At 37.1% G+C, this 25771-nt stretch overlaps 1 protein-coding gene across 2 annotated transcripts in view; it reads right to left on the reverse strand.

Moving 5' to 3' along the window:
• Positions 1 to 483: 483 nt before the first annotated feature.
• The window catches only part of LOC126373593 (uncharacterized), a 70320-nt gene continuing 45032 nt past the window's right edge, over positions 484 to 25771 (reverse strand). Inside the window, exons 2-4 of one of the 2 annotated variants that reach the window (XM_050019777.1) lie at positions 15182 to 15300; positions 4256 to 4349; positions 484 to 1334 (exon numbers count right to left, since the gene is read on the reverse strand). In XM_050019777.1, coding sequence (XP_049875734.1) covers positions 1173 to 1334; positions 4256 to 4349; positions 15182 to 15300 — 375 coding nt within the window. In that variant the 3' untranslated portion in view covers positions 484 to 1172. Of the gene's footprint in view, positions 1335 to 4255; positions 4350 to 15181; positions 15301 to 25771 lie in introns of those variants that run through there. The other variant, XR_007567329.1, reaches the window with a different exon arrangement.

Below are 25771 nucleotides of genomic sequence, written 5' to 3' on the forward strand. Positions count from 1 at the left end.
ACCGTACTCATTATTTTCTGTAGAAACTTGTTTCTTACAATGAGATGTACTGCTAATGGCACATGTCCTGTGTATCGTGTTCGTATCCATCAATTAAGCTAGCCTAGCTAGGTTTCTAAATCAATTAGGAACAACCTAAATCGAGCGAGACGTCCTTATGTATAATAATAGCACTAGTAATCTATCAATCCATATATTGATTGATAGACTATATTAGGTACTATTACATTGTATAATAAAAACATTTATTTACTCAGCCTGCATTTGAATGTAAAGCAAAAATAGTCTGACATAACTTTGTTTTCAATGGAAAGACAATTTGCGGATACACTGTTATACTAGGTAAGTTATTTCTCCATGGTTAAACAAAAATGTAGCTATTTTATTTAGTTAAAAAAAAACCAAAAAGGGCCCGGTGAGACCTGCAGGGCTAATATGCGCAACGTGATAAAATTATCGATCGGTTAAATAAATTTTGTCGAAATCGATAAGTTTGTTTATTCCCTAATATGCCTGGCACGTGATTTTGTCCGTATTTTGACAGAACGACATGACTTATTTGGGTTCACATATATAAGAGTTTATATATAGAATCATATATAGGAGTGGGTTCACATAGGAGCATTCAACAAAACGGCATACTTATATCGTCAGAATCGATAAAATGATCGTGACAAAATTTTATCACGTTGCGCATGTCAGCTCTACTGGCGACGCTCGTTTGACCGGGAATTAAATACTGTCGGAGCAAGCTACAGCAATAGCAAAAGATCGTGAGGAGTGGAAATCTGCTATTCGAGCCGTATATCCCAACAGGGGATAAAAGGATTAGAATAAGAGAGTTCATTCGAGCTGTGATCGCGTGCTATCTTTGTTCGTTATTGTTTTTTACACTGTTGCGGTTTTCTTTCCACTGGTTGCCTGGAAGAAACTGCTGCTTAGCAATAAGGTCGCCAGATTGTACTGCATCTTTCGTCCATGTGCGTAAAACTTGTTTTGTATTTTGTATATTGTGTGCAATAAAGTATATTTGTATTTCTTTTCAAATAAAATTACTAGGTAAGCGGACCCTGTGAAAAACGGGATAATGCTAGGGTGATGATGTTTTCAAATGCAATTACTAGGAACACAACATCATTGTTATAAAATGTTTCGCGTTTACATGGTAACGTCTAGGAGTTCTTGAGATGATGTGCGTCGTGGTCGCACCGGCGGAGTACTGCGAAATGCGTCATCTGGAAGGTGTTGGTGGACTTGCAGCCGCGCTCCAGGGTCCCCGTCATCGTGTACCCCATGTTGAAGTCCGCCTGTGTCACGTTCGTCGTCAGGTATAGCTGGGAACAACATTATAAAACATACGTTACTATGTTGTTTGAGGTTTACGCGGTTATTTATAAAGAAAAAAGAAGTAAATAAAGTCTTATAAAGTTCGGTGAGTACTTAGATCCTTACGACGGATGTACCTCTGTCTACCCCATTGAGATATAGCGATGACACGTTGGACGTCCAAATAGGAGATGTCCTTAGAAAAGGTTTAATACGATCTACTCTGAACCGGCGTGCGTGTATGAAGCGATTGATGTATGTGGAGGAAGCTAGAGAAGTGTGTCAGGATAGAAGCATTGGAATTCTATAGTCTCTAGCTCTCTGCTTACCCCGGTGGGAAATAGACGTGAGTTTATGTATGTATGTATGTACCACAGTCTCACACCTGCATTGTGATTCTCTAAGACACTGTCATCATCATCAATTTAAGAGCCACGCTTTTGTTGGTGCAGCATTTTCCCATGCTACTTTTTAGGGAAAAATAGGGCAGTGGTTTCCCTCTTGTCTTCCGCCCCAAGACACTGTCATCAGGCATCATTTAAGGAATCGACACCAAGCACTCTCAGCGCCATGAGCTGAAACTAAAAGGTGAGGTAGTTTTCTTTGATGACATAGACAAGCTTTTATTGCTGAGGCTGAGCGTTAGTCGAGGAGCGGACGGTGATAAAGTTGCTTTTAGAGGAGTACTTATATCAAAATGCTGTACCGATCAATACAAAACTAACGCATCTTTCTATTGTGTGTTTTTTTTTGTTAAATCAAAATGGATCGTGTACTAGGTTCAAGATAAATTATGAAATTCTGATTACTAAATAAAGACAGATGTAAAACTAACGAAAAACATTTTCTCTTTTCTATTTAACTTATTTATGAATTTTAATCAAGAAAAACATAACAATAAGTCCGACATTTTATCACATTTTTCTAAGACATCACCGCGTGCTTTTTCATACAAATTCCGTAGTAATTTTGTGTTTTGACGTTTAGTAAAAAGTAACTGATTTAACTAGTTGGAAACTAGCAATTTGTATATTTTTACAAATAATAAATAATATAGAGCAGCGTGGTGGAACTCTATTCTCCGGTTGATTCAGGGAGGTCAATGTACGCCCAAAAGTTGGATATATACTTTTTGTCTTTAACTAGTTTTCCTATGAGGCAGATAAGCCAATATGTTACTAGCCTATCAATAAGATCAATTAGGCTAATAAAATAATCATCATCAGCCGTACGACGCCCACTGCTGGGCATAGGCCTCCCCCAAGGATCTCCACGACGATCGGTCCTGCGCTGCCCGCATCCAGCGGCTTCCCGCGACCTTCACCAGATCGTCGAAAATAATGACTGATCTTTAAATCAGCCTATCTGCACTATAATCTTGCTGCTCCCATAGCTGTCTTAGTTGATTCCGAACAGTGTCCGTGTTCTATTTGTTTTTATTTATCAGTATCAGTGTTCAGTGTCCGCGTTTTCATACTTAAGGGACATAAAGTATGAAATGTACTTAACTAGAAAAAACTTGTGATACTTGTCTACTTCACCGTGTAAGAGGAACAAGTTTTGCAATCTCCATTAATGTAGTCCCCAAAGTAGTTTGTAAAACAATTAATAAATAATGAAGGTAAATTAGAAATGCATTCTCAACAGGAATAATTTTGTACCAAAATTATTATAATGAGGAAGTGAAGGTGAAATTAAAGACTTATGAATAATTAACACAGAAATAGGTCAGTTAATTACGTCGGAACAAGCTGCGAGACAGGTTGGAATTCTTGGAAATTGTTAACGCGGTGTGCACGAAACCCCCTTGACCTCCTGCGCTCAATATAGAGCTGAGCAATATAGAGTAGAATAGCGTAGAATACAGTAGCGTAGAGTAAAGTAGCGTAGAGTAGTGTAGAGTAGCGTGTACGTATATGGACGGGCGTGGTTATAAAGTCTACAATATACACAGACTTCATAAACAATGGTAGAACACTGGCACAGTTCATATAGGAATGTCGAAAGTTAGTATATAAATATAGTGGTGGGTCAGTTAAATATCAATGAATGAACTCACACTGTTGTAAACAATTAAAAGGAAACATACTGAAACTAGTGTCGTGCGCATTGGCAGCCCTTCAGACGTTCTTAGTACCTAAGTTTTTATTTTTTTTGGCGTGACTTCTTGTAGGTTTTCCTCAGACGGCATTAACTACTTGGCTAGACAAGTGGGACAACAGACTTGAAGGTCACCACCTGAGAGGATTATAGAATCTTGACTTTTAATAAGGCAAAGGAGGTTTCATGACGAGTGGGTGGAGCGTAAGCACCTATACTATACATCTCTGCCTACCCCTTCGGGGATATGGGCGTGATGCTATGTTATGACTTTTTATAAGTGTTCTTGGATAATTCTACATAGAAAATTTACGAATTTTAATTTCTGTTTTGACCCGATTACTCTAGCCATAGAGGCAGCCAATCAGCTCGCGACACCAAACACTTCAGGACTCCGATACCGACCCCGCCGGCGTGGTCTACGATTTCCCTCAATCAGCGCTTATCGCTATCGACCCACTAGGGTCGATTAATTCTTTCAAATATTTTTCCTCTCAGATGACGCCCTGAGCCGAGGTTCGCGCCCAACTGGGCACCCTCAGACCTGTTGTCTTAAACGTTGTACCGGGTGAGAGCCTTCAGCGCTCCCCGTTTGTCCGGCCAAGTAGTTAATGCCATCTGCGGCAAATCTACATCATTTCTGTTACGATTGGCTACACTCTGTTTGTCAACGACCTCCCTCAAATTTCAAATATAACATACGTCCAAAAAGCCAGAGAAAGAAAACTTGATAAGCAAAAAGATTGCGCTGCAGCAAAATTACGCTGCAGTAGGTACCAGTTTTAATGTAAGTGTGAGTGAGTACAGTATAATGATAATAAGTGTTTACCTTAAAATCAGCATCAGCGCCGAGGTGTTTGAAGGTGCCCACGATGTGCACTGCGTTGCCGCCGCTCACCACCATCTTCGCGTGCGTACTGTGTCTGGACAAAATAAAAAAAAATATATAGGTATGACATTATTTTCTTATGATTATATGTACATCATCATCGTGTCGGTGGGGCGCACGTGAAGAATTTCCATTGTGCTATGACATGGGGCTCTTTAAAAATGCATTCGGGCCTCTCTTAGGCCGGCGACGTATAGACAGCACTTTTGTTGTTGCAAATATCAACACCCATGAAGTGGCGCATCTGATCGTATACACGTTTGTCTTCTTACACGTACATACGTAAACAACCTAGATACGTCCTACTGCTGGGCCAGGCCTCCCCTCAATGTAAAATTCTCAATCTGTCTTTTTATAATTAAAAACAAAATCCCCATTACCTTTTATTATAGCAAATCGAATTATAGAAACAGAACTATTGAGAAAGTCTATGTTATCGGCAGCTAGTGTTCAAAATTACATACCTATAAACAAATCTATCTAAACTGCAGGGTAAGTACCTATCGGTAAAGTTTGATTGGTTTGTACTGTCCATGTATGGTCTGATAAAATATAGAAACTTGAGTAAACTCGACAAGTTCATGCAACTCAATATTATCGGATGAAGGCAATATCGCGGAGATACTCAATGGCTTAAAAACTTTATACTCGTACGGATGCATTCTAAAAACAACTCCTTTTTAAGTAGTTTCAGTTACGTATAAATACTACATTCAAGTGTAGAATAAGAGTAAACATAACATAACGTGAACTGCCTAGAGGCATATATTATACCTAATATACCTATCCACATCCCACAGCTAAGCACAGGCCAATACATTATTGAAACTTGTATTTACATTACTTACATTTTATCCTACTTAAACCCAAATTATTGCTTGAATTACCTACTTAATAAGGCCGTATATTTGTATTGAAGTGTATATTATATATTTTTTTATATATCTCTTCTGGAAATGATACTTTCAGAAATTTTCATTGTTTTAGGTATTTCTTTTTGTAATTGAGGTTAATTACGAAAAACATCGTAATAAGTTATCATGAACGCTGCACTTTGAAACCCTGGTAAAGCTATGAAAACTGATTTCGCGAAGTTATGCGGCGCAAACCGGCGGTCAGTGAAAATAAAGTGAGTTGCAGAGTTGCTCTAGCCCGCGGCAAATTGTTTGTAAAGCCACAAGAACTCTATACCTGGGTATATCACCATTACCGGATACCCAGACATGGAAGAATTGCGACAAAAACGCACTTTAGAGACGTGACAGCTACCGCTGCTAATGGGCTGCCTAGCTGTCTTCTTATTTCAAAATTGTTAGGTATTTTAAATTATAAAATTAATAAGCATAAATATTATAAACATATTCAAAATATACTTGGAAAAATGCTGAAATTATTTTATTGTAGACTTGAAAATGTATTTGGAATGCGTATTTCTTTGTCTCATTTTAATTAATGTAAAATATTTATTTCTTTTTTGTAATTCCTTAATAACATTTACAAACTTTATTCACATGTCTACTAGACACTCGTACGAGTAATGAACTCACCTCGTTAATTACATTGTCGAAATTAAAGTAAGTAAATATTTATTCTCCAAAACGAGGGAAAACATTTTAAACATTTTATTTTTAGAACTCATTCGATGTTTCCCAACAGAAATAAAATGTCACAGCCATTGCGGGGAGACGAACTCATCCCGTTTTTTCTTCAATGCGCATGTTCTCAGGCTACATTGGGAGTCCAGACACGTATACCAGTTTGTAGGGCGCGAGCCTCTTGCCCTAACTGCCGGCGGAATGGCCCCACTCCGTTATAGCCCAAACATTCACGTCCTGCCCCCTACTACTTCGCGAACAAATTAAAAACATTTATGCGTACTTTTACACTACATAGTAGAACATAATCGTTGTGTTTAAACGGTCGAACGGTCTTCGATGGGTAAATAAACGCGGCCTGAAAAGGTTGGTTACCCGGGGAATTGGTATTTTGTGGAATTATTCAAGTTGTATTTTTTTTCTCCTGTTTATTATTATTAGTGTTTTAATAATGTGTTGATTTTTCAGAGAAAATGTATTTTATGTGTACTTTTAGTAACTATAAAGGAAACCTATAATGCTATTTACAGTGTAGCGAGCTTTATGTACTCTTAAAGCAGCTTCATTAGCATTATACAATAATCCTTATATTTAGTTAAACAACTAAATAGAGCCCTATTATTGTACCAAAATTATCTATTCTCACATAAATATTCTTCCCGAACCAAAATTCGTAGATTTTAGACATTCCAGTAACTAAAACAAGTAACTATCGTAGATAAAGAAAATTGAGTGAGTCGCAGTAGAGTTGTGCAAATTCAATAGGTACTACTAAAACACATACATACATAAGCTAATGCCCGTTACTTTTAATCGGGTGGACAGAGACACAAGTAAGGAATTAGAAGACAACTTGCAGTTACCGGGGTTAAAAAGGCCACATTGAAGCAATTCATCTAAAAAGCAATATTACTATTTGACATTTGTCCATATAAAAATATCGCAAGTCCACAAATGCCAAATAGCAATATTACTTTTTAGATAAATTGCTTCAATGTGGCCTATTGCCCCAAGCCCATATAATCATATTAGAAAGAACAAGGCTTTTGATAAGCAGCAGCTAGTCTAGTATACGCCTAGTGAAAATAGAAATAAGAGCTAGAAAGAGATCTCCCAGTGTTATCATGAAATACGAGACATTTAGGCAAAATAGTGGGGCGGGAGGCAATAATCGTTAACGTAACGGCCGCCGTTTAGCCGCGTCCAGGATTCGACGTTTTTCCAAGCGGAATCCTTTTTAATACCTCCCTTTTACAGGAGAAACTTTAATACTGCGAGTTTAGGAGACTTCAGTACCAGCTGGACTTCTGGTACAATGTTACATTTTGTAACTTTCTATTCGATTGGAATGTAATCGAAGTTTTTTTATGTAACGATTTTTTACAAGCTATTATTATCTAATCTTAAGCATTTGCGAAACCTAAACTGGATTATTTTATAATTATCACGAGTAAGATCCAACTTATACAACTTTTACTGCCATATATGTACCACATTTTTTGCAATAAACGAATTTGAATATGAATTTATCGTCGGTTACTACTTACTGATATAGGTATGTAAGTTTTCTTTTTTAATCTATTATTTTATAGAGGGTTTTTTTTCTATACAGATTATGCCACCCTCATAGTTCTTACAATATTATAGATTTAACCTTTGTTTTTCCGCTATCTTAAATAGCTTATAAAGTGCCTTAGCGTTGTCCGAAGTAGGGGAGGCCAAGACACTATAACCAACCAACCTCGCAGTTGTAATTGGTTGACATAAAAAAAAAATCTCAGCTTCATTCTGAGTACGTAAGTACGTATTAGTTACATGAGCCATGTCAGAGGCTTTTGGCGGATCAATAATAACGCTGACACCAGGGTTGATGAGGTTGATCATCTACCTCACAACCCAGACTATAGAAGAGAAGCTGATAACATTGTTGTTTTCTGACGACGTGTATTTTTACACACAAGTAGTAAGTCACAACTTTAAAATAGATTATGAAGTCGACGACTATCACGTACAAGGTAGGAAATACATGAGGCTCGTAAATAAAGTATTCTGGGTCGTGCATTAGAGGTGTTGGAGTAATAAATAGCCTTCATTCGTGTTAAGCTGGGCGCCATTTTTATTTCCCGCACGTCTGAGATCGCAGATAGCGGCGCCATCTAGTTCTTCCGGGCTTGGAGATTACGAGAAAAATGCACTTGTTCCTTTTTTTTTTAGATCCGGTGTGATACCCCCGAATTATTTAGACATGTGAATAAAGCACAACATACAACATGAAAATATAATAAAAAATATAGAATATAATTTTGCTACTATGTTACATTGTCCATAGCAGTTCGATACAGTTTTTTTTTTTTAAAGATTTAAACGTATTTTCACGTCTTATTCTCAGATAGACCGCAACAGCAGAAAACAATTTATGTATTTTAGGAAATGCTTATCATTTAATCCTATTTTTAAGGGATTAAAATCACTTTGTGACACTGCAGAACGCAATATTAGTATTTTAATAAGTCTTCCTATAAATGGAATATCATTTAGTCCGATTTTTTGGATGCTCAGATTTGTATTTGAGTTTGCGTTTATAAACTCAAGTTGGATGTGTGTTCACACACAGTGGATTTACTCAGCTCGTGGTAACCATTTCGGACGTTTCTAACGTTTTGAGAGCTTACATTCGACCATAGACAGGGCCGGAGTTCCTAACTCGGCGTGAGGGGTTTAGCGGTGTTATTTTTATTGTTTTGTTAATTTTTCGTTATATTCAATAATAATAATAATAAAAAACTAGTTTTGAAAGGGGTGGGGGGGGCCCTTCTAGGTATAGTGGTACTATACGGATCGAACAATTCATACAATACAAAATATATTAGATGAATAGCGACAAACTATCATCTATAAAGGATTTTTTTGTCTTCATAGCAACTTTCTCACAGAGAAAAATAACTCAAAAATAATTCTGACTCGGACGCTACTTGAACCCTCAGCTCTTGTCAAGCCGGGACGAGCGTGTCAACCATTACACCACCGGGTTCTCCTCCTGTCGATGCGAAATTAATTGCATGGTTAACAAGAGCTGCGGAATCAAGACCCGTCTGAGTCACAAATTTTTTCGATTCAATTTTCTCTTTATCACGTATAAATACTTGTATAAGTAACAACACGAAAGATGGTTTAGCAAATTTATATAAGGACAAAATCACAAGCTACCAGAAGAAATATTGCAGCTACTCTTGCTGTTCTAAGATGGGTACAATGAATCAAAGGATCTTTTTTATTTTTTTTTTTTTTGACGTGACTTATTGTAGATTTGCCGCAGATGGCATTAACTACTTGGCCGGACAAATGGGGAGCGCTGAAGGCTCTCACCCGGTACAACGTTTAAGACAACAGGCCTGAGGGTGCCCAGTTGGGCGCGAACCTCGGCTCAGGGCGTCGTCTGAGAGGAAAATATTTGAAAGAATTAATCGACCCTAGTGGGTCGATAGCGATAAGCGCTGAATGAGGGAAATCGTCGACCACGCCGGCGGGGTCGATATCGGGGACCTGAAGTGTTTGGTGTCGCGAGCTGATTGGCTGCCTCTATGGCTAGAGTAATCGGGTCGTCGGGATCGTATATTACGTCCTTCGGACGCCGATACTTTTCAGTACCGTCCCTAAGCGGAATGTACTCGGAAGCCGCAACTACCAGGGGATAATCAAAGGATCCCAACCTATCGCTCATGCTGTTAGTCCATAATGTTGGGGAGAGCATACTTTCTAAGTCAGTTTTCATGACTTTCCCGAGATAATATGCCTTAAGGAAGAATATAGTTTGTACTATAGGTGTAGTACCTTACAACGGCCCTGGCAGTAATGGCGGCCCAGTGGACAGAGAGGGACTTGTACTCCGTCCATATAACAATACTACCATGCGGTTATAACTCGCGGTTAACATCCATTAACATTGGTTTCTATAGCTTAGAAGTACGACGAATACTGGACACTGTACTAATATTTCTCGTGTTGGCAATACGTGAAATATACAGTGTTAGTGACATCGTAACGAATACTAGGGGGGATGAGTCAAACCACGATTCTGAGTTAATATCAAGTAGAATATTCCGCTGCAAAATGAATGTTTTTTTTTTAGTATATTTAAATTATTTTCAATTCTATACTTTTGCGATGGAAAATTCCACTTGATATTAACTCAGAATAAAGAGATGAATCATCCCTCAAAGTTTTCGTTACGATATCATTAACACCCTGTATTTCGTTCATGTTGAATTGCCACAAGGACTATAAATCTAATATTATTTTGTACAAAGTTTACTTTAATAAAGTAGACAGTCACTAAGAAACAACTTCAACTCCTAGATAAAGAAAAATATTTTATGAGGTTGAAATGAAATGAAATTCTTTTTTCTTGTCGCGAATAACAGGTAATCAAGCTGGTAGCAGCTAGTGCTGGTAATAAATATAAATAAATGTACAAACAAGAGACTTCAGCTAAATATAATTTTATAGAAATAAGATCGTTTGTTTGTTTTGTGTGTAATGAACTTGTTTTTATGTCTTTGTTTTTATTTAACAGTTTATTGTACAAATATACTTCATTACTTACATCAATTGAAAAATTACAAAAGTAAATGAGGCTTTTCTACGAATATCTCGTAAATGTTAAACGTTCATCCTTTCAACATTCATACTTTTTGGTTCTAATTGTAGATTTGCTACATATGTCATTAACTACTTGGTCGGACAAATGGAAGGCACTGAGGGTTTCCACCCATTACAAAAATGTAACAACGTATGTACCCTATCCATATTATATTCTCTCTCCTTCTCTTAATAAACAGGACAGCGATCTTTTTTATTAAGTATTCATCTTATAAGCGAGTGTTTATCGACGAATACTGTAGACGAATTTTTAAATGATAAATTTTAATTTCGAGGACACACTTCCTCTCTTCCCTTCAACGTTGCTGTGCCCACTAGGGTCCATGTAACACCCCATTGTACTACATGGAATGCAATAAATAATTGAGTATGAGTAATATCGCCGTCGTCTTAAGCCTCGTCACACCCCGGACACTTCATTCTAAACACCTCGTTTTACACAGATCCTAAATATTGACGGTATCGTACACGCGCATCTACGTATTTCTGTAACGTCTGACGCCCATACGATTGAAGACTAAAGTAAGACCGAGGGGGTGAGTTAAATAAACCTAAGCTCGGCCGCTGGTGGGGAGCGGTAGCCGTTCTATAGGTAGTATTATTCCTTATTCTATGGCCACGTGTTAAATATTAAGACGGCACTATCTCGGGTCCTTCCGGCCGTTACTCACAAAGTCACCTGAGCAGCGGTTAATTGCCCCGTTGCGTCCGCCATGATGAACCGTTTCCGCTACAACGCTCATTTCGTGGCCCGCCACCGGCGAAAACCAAATTATGCATGGCTTTTCTAGGCGAAATTAGCGGTAATTTATTTTCCTCCTAGATACCTTTTTTATGGTTGTTTAAATAAATTGTGGGGAAAGGTAACATTTTTCAGTCACTTTCAGCGCTTCAAGTTAGATGGCGTTATTATGTAAAACCATAATTATCATAATCTAAGCTCACGACTATATGCCAGTTGGGTTAGTCAGAGGTACATCCATTGCAAGATGAACTAAATATGTACGCACACCTGACCGAAGTTTCTGTTAGACCAACATGATAGGTGGTAAGCCGTATCGCCGTGTATAATAATGTTTGTGCCAACTGTGTCAGTGAAAATGCATTTAAGAGGAAGTAATAACTAATTAGTACAAGTCCGATAACAGAATTTGAACCGGCGCTCCCCGATTGAGAAGCAAGCTGGTGTACCACAGGACCTTAGTGACTATTTTTTTTTATTTATTCCAAAAAAGGTAAAATTTTTCTTAAAAAAATAATTTCGCCTGTCTATGTAAATTGAGAAATTAAGTGACTAACCTTTGGTCACGTGGAAGAAGGGGAGAATTGTTTGATAGATTGATTGTGCTTCTCTTGTCACTTTTGTAATTGTTTTTAGTGTTGTTTATATGTTTAATAAAGATGGAAGAATCTGATTCCATTTACCTCGAAAGAGATAGAAAGACAAAGTTTGCAAATAAATATAAGTAGGTACTTAACTATAAACCTGGGGATTAATCCACTTTCGAACGGACTTCATATAAACTTACATTGTATGTTTCTCAGCAAAAATTGTAAACAGGTGAACATTGTTAGATTTGGAGCTATATTTATGAAACAAGTTTTTATTAATTTAGTCTACATGTTCAAAGCAATGTTTCGATTTAACATTTCTTTTTCAAGAACGTAAATAAAGGATATGCCGATGTTATGGTAAAAAAATTGTAAGAGCCTTTTTAAAAAATACATTCGTATATAAATATGATTTTTGTTTAAAAATTGCGCAATATACGAGCTAGTTTCATTGCAATAAGGGTAAAAATGTGGTTTAAATTTTTACCCGGAATGAAACGAATTAAAATAAATTGAGGTTTTGTTTCAGAAAATGTCATATAAGTAAATGTAATTTTTCATAGAGGCTCTTCCCAGAATAAGGAATAATACTATTAAGGCAAATAAATTGATTTGATTTGATTTGATTTGAAGGCGAAGATAATTTGGTATAATTGAACCGTGTAGTCATCCTCGGATTATTTTCGCCAGTTTATCCCGCATCTTTTGTCCGGCCAAGTAGTTTATCTCATTTGCGGAATCTACAATAAGTCGCGTTAAAAAAACCCGGATCTCCTCCCAACATTCGACCCAACAAATCCACTTTCAACCCAACAAATTGACCAGTGATATTGTAATTAAGTTTGACGTATAAAGGACCTTCCGACATGGAAGTGCTGGGCTCTGATTGGCTGAACACCGGTGCATTCTCATCGCTACACTAATCCCCTTATTCAATTACTGTGTTATTGTCCAACATCCAATTAGTATAGAATCGGTTAATCTAGTTTATAATAGGTGTATTGTGTTATGTACAGTCATGAGCAATATATCACGACCCACTTTAGAACCCTGTCGCACTATCATATTTGTCATTTAATGAGACTTACGGTTTAATTTGTCAAAAAAGTTAATGTGACATGGTTTCAAAGTGTATATTAGTACTCGTGACCGTAACTTACGATGAGCCATGAAATGCCTAGGTATAATAAAAAAATATCATTATCATTGTAATCTTATAATAAGGAATAAGAGCTCTCAGTGCTTCCCATTTGGCCGGTTAAGTAGTGTATGCCGCCTGTAGCAAATGTACTCAAAAGTGAAATAGAAAACTTAAAAAATAAAGTCGATTTTTCATAACGTAAACAGTATTTTTATTACGACTGGTTTACTACTTTTTTAAGAAGGTTATTTTTCTATTTTAAAAAGTAAGTAAGTAGTTTTTGTTTTAAAAGTCAGTTTCCGTTGAAACAAAAGTAACGGTGCAACATCAAAGCTCTAAGCTTTGAAAACCTACGGTTACGAGTCATCAAAATTTGAACTAGGTAAAGCTCTCTAACGAATGTGTCTGATATTATAAAAGTTTATATGAGACAACTCCTTTGTAAAAGCCAATTCTCATAAACATGCCTTTATTTCCTTTGCACATAAGAGTACATTATTGTTCCGTGCACATTTTTTGTGACGTAGCGTTGTTGGCAACATGCGGCTTTGGGCACAGCACAAATAAAATACTAGGTATCTAGTAGGACGCTGTCTCGGATGGACGATCGCATTTTGTTTATAACTTGATGGATACTCAAGTGTTACACAAATGTTTCAGTTGTTGAGCGTTGGGCTCACGGTCCTGAGGTCCTGGGTTCGATTCCCGGTGGGGACATATCATAAAAATTACTTTGTGATCCCTAGTTTGGTTAGGACATTGCAGGCTGATTACCTGATTGTCCTAAAGTAAGATGAACCGTGCTTCGGAAGGCACGTTTAGCCGTTGGTCTCGGTTACTACTAACTGATGTAAGTATGTCAGGGGCGTTTAGCGGCTCAATAATAACCCTGACACCAGGGTTGATGAGGTTGGTACTCCACCTCACAACACACACGATAAAAGAAGACTGCAAATGTTAAACTATTGTATCTCTATGGGCGATGGGCTAATGTCCTGAACCCTGTTACAATGCGGTTTCTCATGTACATTTTGGAACGAATATCAGAAGTGACTGTGAATGGATGACTTGTGATTCTGTCCACAATGAGGAACTTTTTAGGGTAAGTTCGCCAAAAATAATATAGCTGGGGCTGTCAAGATTTAACGCGGTAATTACCCACTTTCTCATTACGCGGATACTTACATAATTATTACAAAATATAATGTAACGGCAGAAGCATATATAAAATTAATTGTTGCTTGATATTTGGATCACATTATATATATATATATAATTATATTGCTACCTATATTGCTTTTCTTTATTTTGATCAGAATAATATAGGGTGAGAAAAATGTAATTGTGCCTGGGTGTAATGTAATAAAAAGGGTCATCATTTATACCTTAAAACAAAGACAAAAGATGCATGGTGTTATCCATGAAATTAGAAGGTTAAACGAAGGAAAGTCTGTACAACGCCATCTATATTGTTATTGTGGAACTTACCCTGGGAAGTATCTCATTATAGAGCACGCTGACTTTACGTGTACATAACATACATCGAAGGATGTTCATGGACGTAACCTGAGGAACTGTAATGGGCTGAGAGGTGTTCAACACAGACTTGCCAAGTCTGACCCGCTGACCCACGTCATGGGTCCGGAGGTGTACAACAAACTACCGACACATATCACTGACGCAACGTCATTGCCCTGTTTTAAACTCGACTCAAACGCTGGCTTCTTGAGCATAGGTACGTTCTATAGTTATAACGAATTTATTTCATTTATCTCATAATTTTATTTTAATATTTAAGAATGACTTCTTTATTACTGTATAGTATTCATTTTATATATTTTTTTTAATGTGTAATGAATTATTCTACTAGTAGAATGTGACCTAGATTTATATACGACATATGACATGTAATACGAACTATTACGAACAAACCTATATACATTCCACTACTGGGCATAAGCCTCCCCCAATCAACCGGAGCAGGTACCGGGGGGATACTTAACGTACTTATGTGTTTATTTATTTATTTAACAGTTTACTGTTCACGCCGCAGAACAAATTACATTTAAGAAAGATTGTGCATTTCTCACAAAAATCTGTTCTAGCAGATCGGGAAAGAGATTAAACTATGTTGGGTACCTTCTAGTGCCGGCGACCTCAACGACTTTGCATCGCGACCTCTTCCACCAGCACGGCTGCAGCGTCCAGTAGGAGGAGGACGCACTGCGGGCCCAGCCCTCCTCCGGGAACAACAGCACCTGCAACAAACCATAACCACCGTCACTCCTCAAGTCAAATGAGAAACTTTTTACAAAACGTCAAACACAGTTATGACGTCATCAATAGATGTAATCAAACATCTAACTCTTAATAAAAATTGATTGATTGATGAATGTAGTGGATGCAAGAGAAATGTGTTAGGATTGAAGCAAATATAATTCCATAGTCTGTGCTTACCACGGTGGGAAATACGAGAGATTATGTAGTCTTGAGCAATATAATGTAAGTACCCACTTTAGGACTCTGTCACACTGTCGGATGAGACGTTCGTTATGTAAAAATTGACGATTCAAAGTGTAACTTTGTTACCTACTCAATGAAGATATTTTTGAATTTGAAACTAACACATTTGACATTTAGTGAGACTTACAGTTCAATTTGTCAAAAAAGTTAATGTGACATGGCACTAAAGTGTATACACATTAATGCTCGTGACCGTACCTATGTGAATATGTACTTTACTTAATAAAAAATCGTAAGGAAGTCAAAAGGCGAAATTACAATTGCTTTTCGATAATTTTATTAGACTTGCTTCATAACACAAAGTTACTCTTACACGTCCGAATTAACCCCTTGATGCGGAGTATCAAGTTAATTCGCACGGAATATATACCAACGATTTTAATCCACAAAATATATGAAAATTCACCATCATAAATTCTCATTTCCATTAGCGGGTAGAACTTCAACGACCCCTCCGCCCATAACCATACTACGGCCGCACAATTTGCATCGATGTTATCTTAGCAATCGCAGCCAAAATTCACAAGGCAATATTTTACCAACTGCTATCTTCAATCTAACGGAAACTGGAGCGCGCTTCGAAACGTCGAGTATGAATTAACTAAATTAGAAAACTTTACAAGCCTTTCGACGGGCGCCGGTTGAAAAATAGCTTTTTGACTAAAACTAATATTGCAGGCCAGAAACAAAACAGCCGAGTTGTAACGAAGTTGTTTCAGCGAGTTCAGTGCCGCGGGCGGCGCGTTTACGTTCCCGGCCGAGACACTTCCGGCTGCAACGTCATCGATAACGTAAACGCGGGGCTCGAGCGGCGCGGGACTCGCTCGATTGCCTGCTGGCATTCCGATCTCATTTTCTTCCGTCGCCGCTTCTTGAGCAATATTTTTTTTCTCGTAAAGAGTTTTCCTGCCTTCGACAATATTGCGCCAGTTTCAAAGAGGCGGAGTCGTCGGGGACTGAAATCGCTTTCACATTGAGTGAGCACACTAATGATCGAGTTCCGCACACGGCGGCGGTGCGGTGACGGGCTGAGGGCGGAGCACCCGCGCGTAGCACCGTGCGACGCCGGCGGGGGCGCCCGCGCCGCCCGGCCCGCGTCCGCTCACTCATCCGCCGACGACCCTTTGACGACTCTAACTACTGTTTAATGGATTTAAAAGCATTGTACTGTTACCCATTTTCATTTAAAATTGATATGGACTTCGGTGCGTTTGGTTCGTTATAATCGATTGCTTTCTGATTCGATAAATTCTATACTCTATACTCTACATATTTGATTAGGTACAATACACAAACTGGTCGTAAGGCGACTAGACTACATATTATATTGATAGTTATTCTCATCCATTTTTGTTGGCTTTTGTTCAAAATTGTAAAGAAAAGAAACAGCGCTGAAATCGTAACTACAGCATAAATCATTATTGCTCTTGACATTTTCAGATTCCTCAATGATTTATATTCTGGTGTGCAATAGAGGATTGAGAAAATTTGTGCCAGTGGAATTAAGAGTGATGGGGCTATAAAGGGGTTGCATTGCAGTGTAGAAGTTGAAAACTTTTCTAAGTTGTAAAGGGGCAGTATATAGTGTTTCGGCTTACTAGTAAACTTGAGCACTTAAAATTTGTGAAGGTTCTAACTTAGTGAAAATTAATAAGGTCACACATAAGGTGTCCATAATAAAACTTTGTAGTTAATTTGGTGGTTTGATCATCACCATCTTGCGTTTGCCGCTGCAAAACATAACATAGCATCACGCCTGTATTCTCGAAGGGGTTAGCAGAGGTGTACTTAATATAGTACACCCACTCCTTGCCAGCTATGTTTAAGTTCCCTGTAATAGGGGGCGAGCCTATTGCCATTAACCGGGCAAAAATCCTGAAACCCATATGATATCTATTATCTACTGTATCTTATTTATTGTTTGGTGATAATAAATTAGATTGATGGAAAGCATTACATTTTTAAGCTTCACCTGCAGATGGGTGCAGTAAAATGTATTTTATGGACATATTAAAGTTTGTCAGATCAGAATACTAGCAGAGATATTGTCACAAAGCAATATAATTCTGTGGCAAATTATTGGAGAGCATTTGGTTGGAGCCCACCGAGGAATTGTCGGATTCAGGAGTCACGTGCTTCCCCAGGGTGCGTCCGGGATGTCCACTTTGCGTTCCAACTACATATTTCCATTCCAGTCCGTAGCTAAAGGCGAAGTGGCATTAAGCTACCACTTTGTCTTTGTTCGGAGAAAAGTTCGGGACTTTATTTAAAGTTTTATGTGTTTGAAAATAGTAGACATTTATAATTTAAAGCGATAACAAGCCTTTATAAAACTGAAAATTACGACGATTTTATGATCAAATATCTGATAAAGTTATCATTTGGTAAAACGAGATATACAGCCATAAATGTCAGGAAGGCAGAAGCTGGTACCGCAACTTTTTGCCACAAAGTCGAGGGTCACTTTACCTATATTAGCTGGCACTGAAAACTGAATTTTAAAGCCAGTAGCCAGACAGGTACGTTATAATTACATGCTCGATGTGTATGGTGGTCGGGGTTGAAGCATTAATATTCAATGGCCCTCGTGGTCGACGCGTCAACACCTTTTAACGTGCAATCAATCGTGTGTTGAGGGCCTGTCTGTGGGAGACTATTCTGTTCTATTGCGGTGAAAATATGATTCGTATTTGAGGTTTTGAGTAAGTTCGTTTGTTTTATTTTATTTGAGTAAGTTCGTTTGTTTTATTTTATTTGAGTAAGTTTTTTGTTTTATTTTATTTGAGTAAGTTCGCTTGTTTTATTTTATTTGAGTAAGTTCGTTTGTTTTATTTTATTTGAGTAAGTTCGCTTGTTTTAGTTTGGTAATATTAGGCAAGGAAATTGTCCGTCACCCTCTTTGACTTTAGATCTTCTTCTATCTTGTAGGTTGTGAGGTGGATTACCAATCCCATCAACCCTGGTTTCAGGGTTACTATTGAGCCGCCAAAGGCCCCTGACATGGCTCATGTAACGACTACTAACTTACATCAGTAAGTAGTAACCGGGACCAACGGCTTAACGTGCCTTCCGAAGCACGGATCATCTTACTTTCGGACTTTAGATGGAATTTAGCAAGAAAGTACGCCATATGGCTTTAAAAAGAACAACTATGTAGCTAAAATACAGAAAGACAATTCGGTACGCTAAACATTTCGGAACAGCCGATTGATCAGAGGTGGCGGGAACAGAAACAGTCGCAAATTCTTGTGTCAGAGGGCAAGTTTCATTGAGCCAGCCCAGTAATTAAGTAAATATTTCCACCCGACCATCCGAGGAGAAACTCAAGCCCAGTTGGCGAAATATTCGAATAAACGCGAAATATTCGGATAAACACAGAATCGCGCGCGGGTCGAGAGTCGCCGTCCAATTACCAGCTTCGTAAACGTTCGTCGTCATTAATTACTCCGTAAACGCACCCGATGCAATCCGACAGGTATTTTGAATTCAAATACCGAACGACGGCTAACTGAATTTACTGGTCCTGTCAGCTTAGCAGAGGGTGTGCGGGATACACTGAACATTGATACGTGCCGAAGCGAGTTGTTGAACTGTAAAGTCGAATATATGAGCAGATAAAACGAGGAGACTGATTATAAATTACTTATTAAATTTGTGAATATATTCATTAAATCACGTGGCTAAATTGTAATGAGACAGGTGGATTCAAAAACCTTTAGTAAAAACGTAAATTTCCCGTCTATTACTTACTTGTAAATGCGTCCTTCATGTTTCATGATTCTGAGTTGATATCAAGTGGAATTTTCCGTGGCTAAAGTATGGAACAGAAAATAATTAAAAAACAAACACAAAAAAATATCATGAATTTTCCGACAGGAGATTCCACTTGATATCAATTCAGAATCATGGTCTGAACCATCCCCTTCAGTATTCGTTACGATGTCACTAACACCCATATGTACTTGTATGGTTATTTGTATGTACTTGTCCAGGGTGAAAGTGACATCGTAAAGAATACTGAGAGGGATGATTCTGCTCATTATTCTGAGTTAATATGAAGTGGAATTTTGCATCGCAAAAGTATAGAATTGAAAATAATTTATGAAAACTAAAAAAAAACATTAATTTTGCAACGCAAAATTCCACTTGATATTAACTCAGAATCACGGTCTGAATCATCCCCCTTAGTATTCGTTACAATGTCACTAACACCCTGTATAATCAACTCATAAATATAGAAAACTGCAATGGAAAAGCAATGCAACGTCTGGCCCGGGAAGGTGTAGTGTAGAGTCAACAGAAATCAGATGAGAAACAAGTTAGTCTGCTGTGAAACATGTGGAGAGCTGAAATGACAAGACAGTTTACAAATTACACATTTACGCTGCAAAGCTGAATTTTAGCGAAAACAAACCGTTCCATCATACAGAAAATAAATTATACTTATGAAAACAATTTTATGATTATTACGGTTTTTTTACGACTTTTATGTTTAGTTTTAACTACACATTAAAATAATAAAATCTAATAACTACTTAAATCATTTTTTTGCTCTAAGTGTACTTATGTCAAAACACACTTTACGGGAAACTAAAGCAGTAACGATGGGAAATATACGTCTTGATGCTAGGTGTGAAGTAAACCTCGGATGTAATGTGACACGTGACCAGTGAACCGTAAAACTTTTAATATGAAGAGATAAATCCTTGACACTGTTTACAAGTTGAACATATTCTAATAATGTTAAGTATCTTCGAAAGTATATTTTAAAATATTTTTAAATGAATGCTGTTATGAAAAACTAATTTGAATATTTTTGCTTTTCATGCAGTAGTTTTTTTTAATATCTCCTAAAGTACGCTGAATGACGTTTTACCTTTGCCTTCGTTAGAGTTACGCGTTCAAACTGTGGGCGGTCCTTAAGAGTACTCAGGCTCAATAAGGTAGATACAAAAAAACAAACATTAATTATGTTTGTATAATTTATAATAATTCTAATAAACATGATGATGATAAACATATTTTTATAAATATGTGTTGGTGATCCTCATTATTAAAGAATTTATTTTATTACGCTTGTTATATTACATTTTATTTATTATAAATCGCATTTAGCAACGACAATTTCGGTAAACAGGCTACCTATAGAAGTCACATGAAGAACAAATAAATACACGATTATTACTAAAATAACCAACATAAAGCTTTATATCTCTACTTTTAACTCTCAAATCAGCTGGATGGATTAATAATAATTAAGACGTAATCTCGAAGTGGTTTTAGAATTAGCGTAACTTTTTTCCTTTACATACCGAATTAGTCATAGGTTTCGTATACATTGATGTATACTATGTTACTATAGTAACGCTAAATGTATATAAGTAGCATAAGACTCTTGTCGTATTTTTTGTCGTGAACATCTTGGTCGAAGCCACAGTCGCGTGGTGGAGTATGCTCCATACCCACTCCAGTTAATGAGGACTAGGCCTTTGCTTTGTACTGGACATATATAAAGTTCGTGTTATATATTACATGCCCAATATATAACTTTCTAAGATAAAGAAAGAAATAAAGAAAAACATGATGTAATAAGCGATGTAAAGAAATAAGACATAGACGTTGAGAAGCATTATAATCTACTCATCTGTTCTTTCTTATCATTTGTCCGGCCAAGTACCAAATACTAAAAAAAAACATAATGTAGGAGCAATATAAATCAATAGGTTGATGCCATCTGCGGTTAAGGATAATAGGTCACGTCAAAACAAAAAAAGGTTAGATTCTGTAAACTCAATAATGTTTTATAAAATTCTGGGCGTAAATTAATTCTTTGTTGACATCATTAAAATTTTTTATCTAAAAACAGATATCCCCGCTGCCTCCTCAAATATTAAAAAGGACCAAATCGAAAGCATAAAAAAAATGCAATTTGATATTTTCCATTGAAGTAAATGCAGATGTGGAGTGCAGTCGATAGTCACGTCCCGACTCTTGCTGGCACTTCACAGCGCAGCATTTAGTGTGCTGGAAGCGACTGCCGACTACGCCCGGCCTCTCGTAGCCCGTGCCAACCACTTTATACACGAACCTAACTTCGTTGGTACAATATATAAATAGGGATTTTATGACTAGTGCTTATCCCTGTCGAGCCACTAGGGTCGATTAATTATTTCAAATATTTTTCCTCTCAGACGACGCCCTGAGCCGAGGTTCGCGCCCAACTGGGCACCCTCAGGCCTGTTTTCTTAAACGTTGTACCGGGTGAGAGCCTTCAGCGCTCCCCATTTGTCCGGCCAAGTAGTTAAAGCCATCTGCGGCAAATCTACAATAAGTCACGTCAAAAAAAAAATAAAGGATTTATGTCAGTTTTGCTGTTGGTTGTAAGTATGAACAAGTATTTATTTATTTATTTAATGGATCACATACAGCTATGCACCTTATAACATTTAGTTAGGACATAATTAAACAAAGTGAAACTGTACTAATGTGTAAGCCAATTACAAGTGAACACAACATTAATCATCAAAAACAACATCGAGTCTGTTGAGACTAACTTCTCAGCAGCTAAAATCTCACTATAAAATACAAAAGCAAATAAATTATACTAATATACGTATAATTATTTTTTAATGGAAATAGTGTCTTGTCAGCTTGCTCTTCAGAGCTCGTTGCGAATCGAAAAATATCCAAGAAAAGTATTAATAATGTGTTGCGGTTCCTGTTCTGTCGTAAATTTAGTAGTTTAAAGTTTCATAAGATTTTAAATTCTGATGCGATTATCGCTGTAAAGTCCTTGTTTATCTCAAAATGTAATGTTACATTGTCACCAGGTGGTCGTGATCATCGTGGCCACCATGACGGTCACAAAATATGACTCAATGTGACATTTTAAATCGTTTTAAAGAGCTTTATTATCATTAAAAAAAACTATACATAGAAAAAAAATAACTAAACTATAAATATCTATTCATATTTCACGCACGATCTTGCGAAGCGCACCAACGACACAAATCAAATCAAATTATTTATTTCATCCCATCAGTCTGTATAGAGTGTTAGTGACATCGTAACGAATACTGAGAGAGATGATTCAGCTTATGATTCTAAGTTAATATAAAGTAGAATTTTCCGTCGAGTAGAATAATAGAAAGAGATAGATCTCTTTCTAGCATGTCAAACTAAAGTACATACCATAACGTAAAAAAAAAACAATGTACATTAACTTTGTCCGCTAGAATCGACATCAAATATCTTAGGCGGCCTTATTTAGACACCTCTTGGCTCCTCGCCGGGGCCTCATTCAGCGAGTTAGCTCCGCGGCATGCTCCGACGACGGTACTCATCGTAATTGGATTTAGTCTGGACTATGAATACGACGTGAGGATTACCGCCTAAGGGATTCTACTAATACCTTTTAGAACTTAGAAAGTTTTGATTTCTGAAATATTACGAGAGACATTTTCTTGTTTTTAAAAATGCCTACGTAATAAATTGACTTGTTCCCTAAGTGCTTATAATTATTAAGTGATCATATTAGAAATATCGTAGTATTTTGAGCCGTGGTAGCCCAATTAAAAGAATGCTTGACTTTCTCTATGAGGTCGCAGGTTCATGTTTGGATTATAAATTACTATCATGTACTCAGCGGTGAAGGAAACCGAGATTCCCGAGATGCGTTCCGGAGGTATGTGACCTAATCTGTTTTAGACTGGTTTTCCCTTCGCGGGTTGGAGCATCAGACAGGCAGTAGCTTCCGTAAAAAAGTCGGACCTATCAAATCTCCAGGTCCATTAAGCGGACTCCGTGAGAAACTGGATAACGCTAGGGGGTTTAATGTAGTTTTTTAGTCCATCTCTAGAACAATAAGCAGCTTATTATTTTCACTTTGCAAAGTTTTCTTCACACAGAATTAGGACAAGTTAACTTGGCATAGTCAGTCAGCAGAGGGATAATCGGTCAGCGTACAATACGCATTCATGAATTAATACGATTTAAGCGGATTTCAATCGAGGCTTATTTATTTTACACGTTCGTAATGCCAGCTATTTATTCTATGACCACGAAAGCTGAAATGCTGGGAACGGATTAAAACAAACGGGATTATAATCCATTTAAATTGTTGCAATATGCTAATAATTGGCTACAGTTCGTAAGTTCAGCGTGTTAGTTATTTAAATAATGTATTATTGCTTTGCGGCTTCCATGATGTTATGGGAATAAATACAGACCATACAGATACTTCCCGGGAATTTCCTTTCTAACATGATGGATAATTGGATAGTTTCCTAGGTCAAAGACAAATTACTAAAGGTCAAAGAAATTCTGATTACTAAATAAAGACAGATTTAAAACTGTCGAACAACATTTTCTTTTTATTTAAATCAAATAAAACGTAATAATAAGTCCGACATATTATCACGTTTTTCTATGACGTCACAGTGTGCTTTTTCATACAAATTCGTTTTGACGTATAGTAACAAGTAACTGATTTGACTAGTTGCAAACTAGCCTTTTGTGTTTGGCGATAAGCTGATCCCTTGTCATCGTAAGATTTACCATCTTAGGATTTCGTATCAACAGTGGCTGCAGGTTGTCCTTGATTACTTGTGGCTCTAGCTGTCACTAGATATAAAACATAAAGTAAGTAGTAAATGTCATTATGTCTATCTTCGGAGATCTATATCAAAATTACACGCACAATATATATTTCTTTCTTTGTAAATAGGTAATTAAGATGTTTCTATTGGGTTTAGTTCTAAAACAATTCAATTCTACCAATTAAATAAGTACTTATGAAGCAAAAAAGTATAGAGTACTAACAAGTCAATATAAAGCTTTATTTTGAATTATACTTGTGTAAATTAAGTTACACCTGTCATCATCTCCGTAGCATTATCCCGTTTTTCACAGGGTCCGCTTACCTAACCTGAAGATTTTGACAGGTCCGGTTTTTTACAGAAGCGACTGCCTGTTTGACCTTCCAACCCGCGAAAGGAAAACCAGCCCAATACAGGTTATGTCATATACCTCCATAGGGTGTAATTAAGTTACACGTGTATACAAATAATTTCGCTCTTTTATTTCTGGGTGACTTTCGTCAGGTAATTAATTATTTAATAACGGGCGATGTCGCGTGGGAACGTTAGCACGTGGCTCGAACTAACTCGGACATTGAAATGAGGCATTCAAGATGATTTTCATCAAACCCTAGTAATATAATTTTGTTAAATTTGCCCCGAGAAGGAGCAGGCAAAGGAACATAGCCATACAGCCTGGTCATAGTATAAACCATAGAGCAACACGAATCTTCGCGGTATAAACACAACTACAACTGTACAATTGTTTCGATTTAAGACTTTTTTTTAATATAGGATACCAATGACTCGACATCCCCGACATAATGTCATAGAGGAAGAACATTATTTCCACGCTTCTTTACTGTAAGTAAGTCGGGTTCAAGTTTCATCTTAAAATACCAAGCATTACTTAATACAATGGCTTGCAAAACTCAGTAAACTCTAGAAGTCTCTAACTTCTACAGTTTTTTTCTAAACTCTAGAAGTTAGAGGTATAAAATAAAAAAAAAGTTTTATAGATAAGTTTATCAGCTTTCCTTGTAATCATTAATCTACATTAATAACATTTCGAGACCTTTACATTTCGAAAGTTTATCTTGTGCATTTAAAAAGTAATTATAATTTTAAAAGTGTAGTACTTACTTACTTAGTTAGTTTTGCAAACTAATGTACTTATATGTAATGAATCTGTAACTACTTATTCAGTATAATAATGTCTTTAGGATGATGTTGGGTCTACCGCGTTTTTGTAGCGCTTCGGGGATGTTTGCGGAGTATCAGACCGATGGTTTCGAAGCGATCTTACGCAAAAAAACTGGCTCCCTGCTCACCAGGTTGAGAAACAGCCCCAACAGCATCCTGAAGACATTAGCTGATCGATACACATCGCCGCTTTGGAGATGTTTTGTGCGTAGGGTGACGATCACGGGAAATTACCCGTTCACGTGATGGTCATGAATGCGTGCAAAATATAATTTTCGTTACTAACAATAGTTTCATAAGTCACATCTTACTAACATAATATGGATGTAATTTTTTGATCCGAAATAAACAATTTTATTTATTTATTATATTCCAGGTTTATGCGCATATTACGCAAAAACAACTGAATATATTAAAATGAAATATT

This window comes from Pectinophora gossypiella, chromosome 16 (genome assembly GCF_024362695.1).
Source record: "Pectinophora gossypiella chromosome 16, ilPecGoss1.1, whole genome shotgun sequence".
NCBI lineage: Eukaryota > Metazoa > Arthropoda > Insecta > Lepidoptera > Gelechiidae > Pectinophora > Pectinophora gossypiella.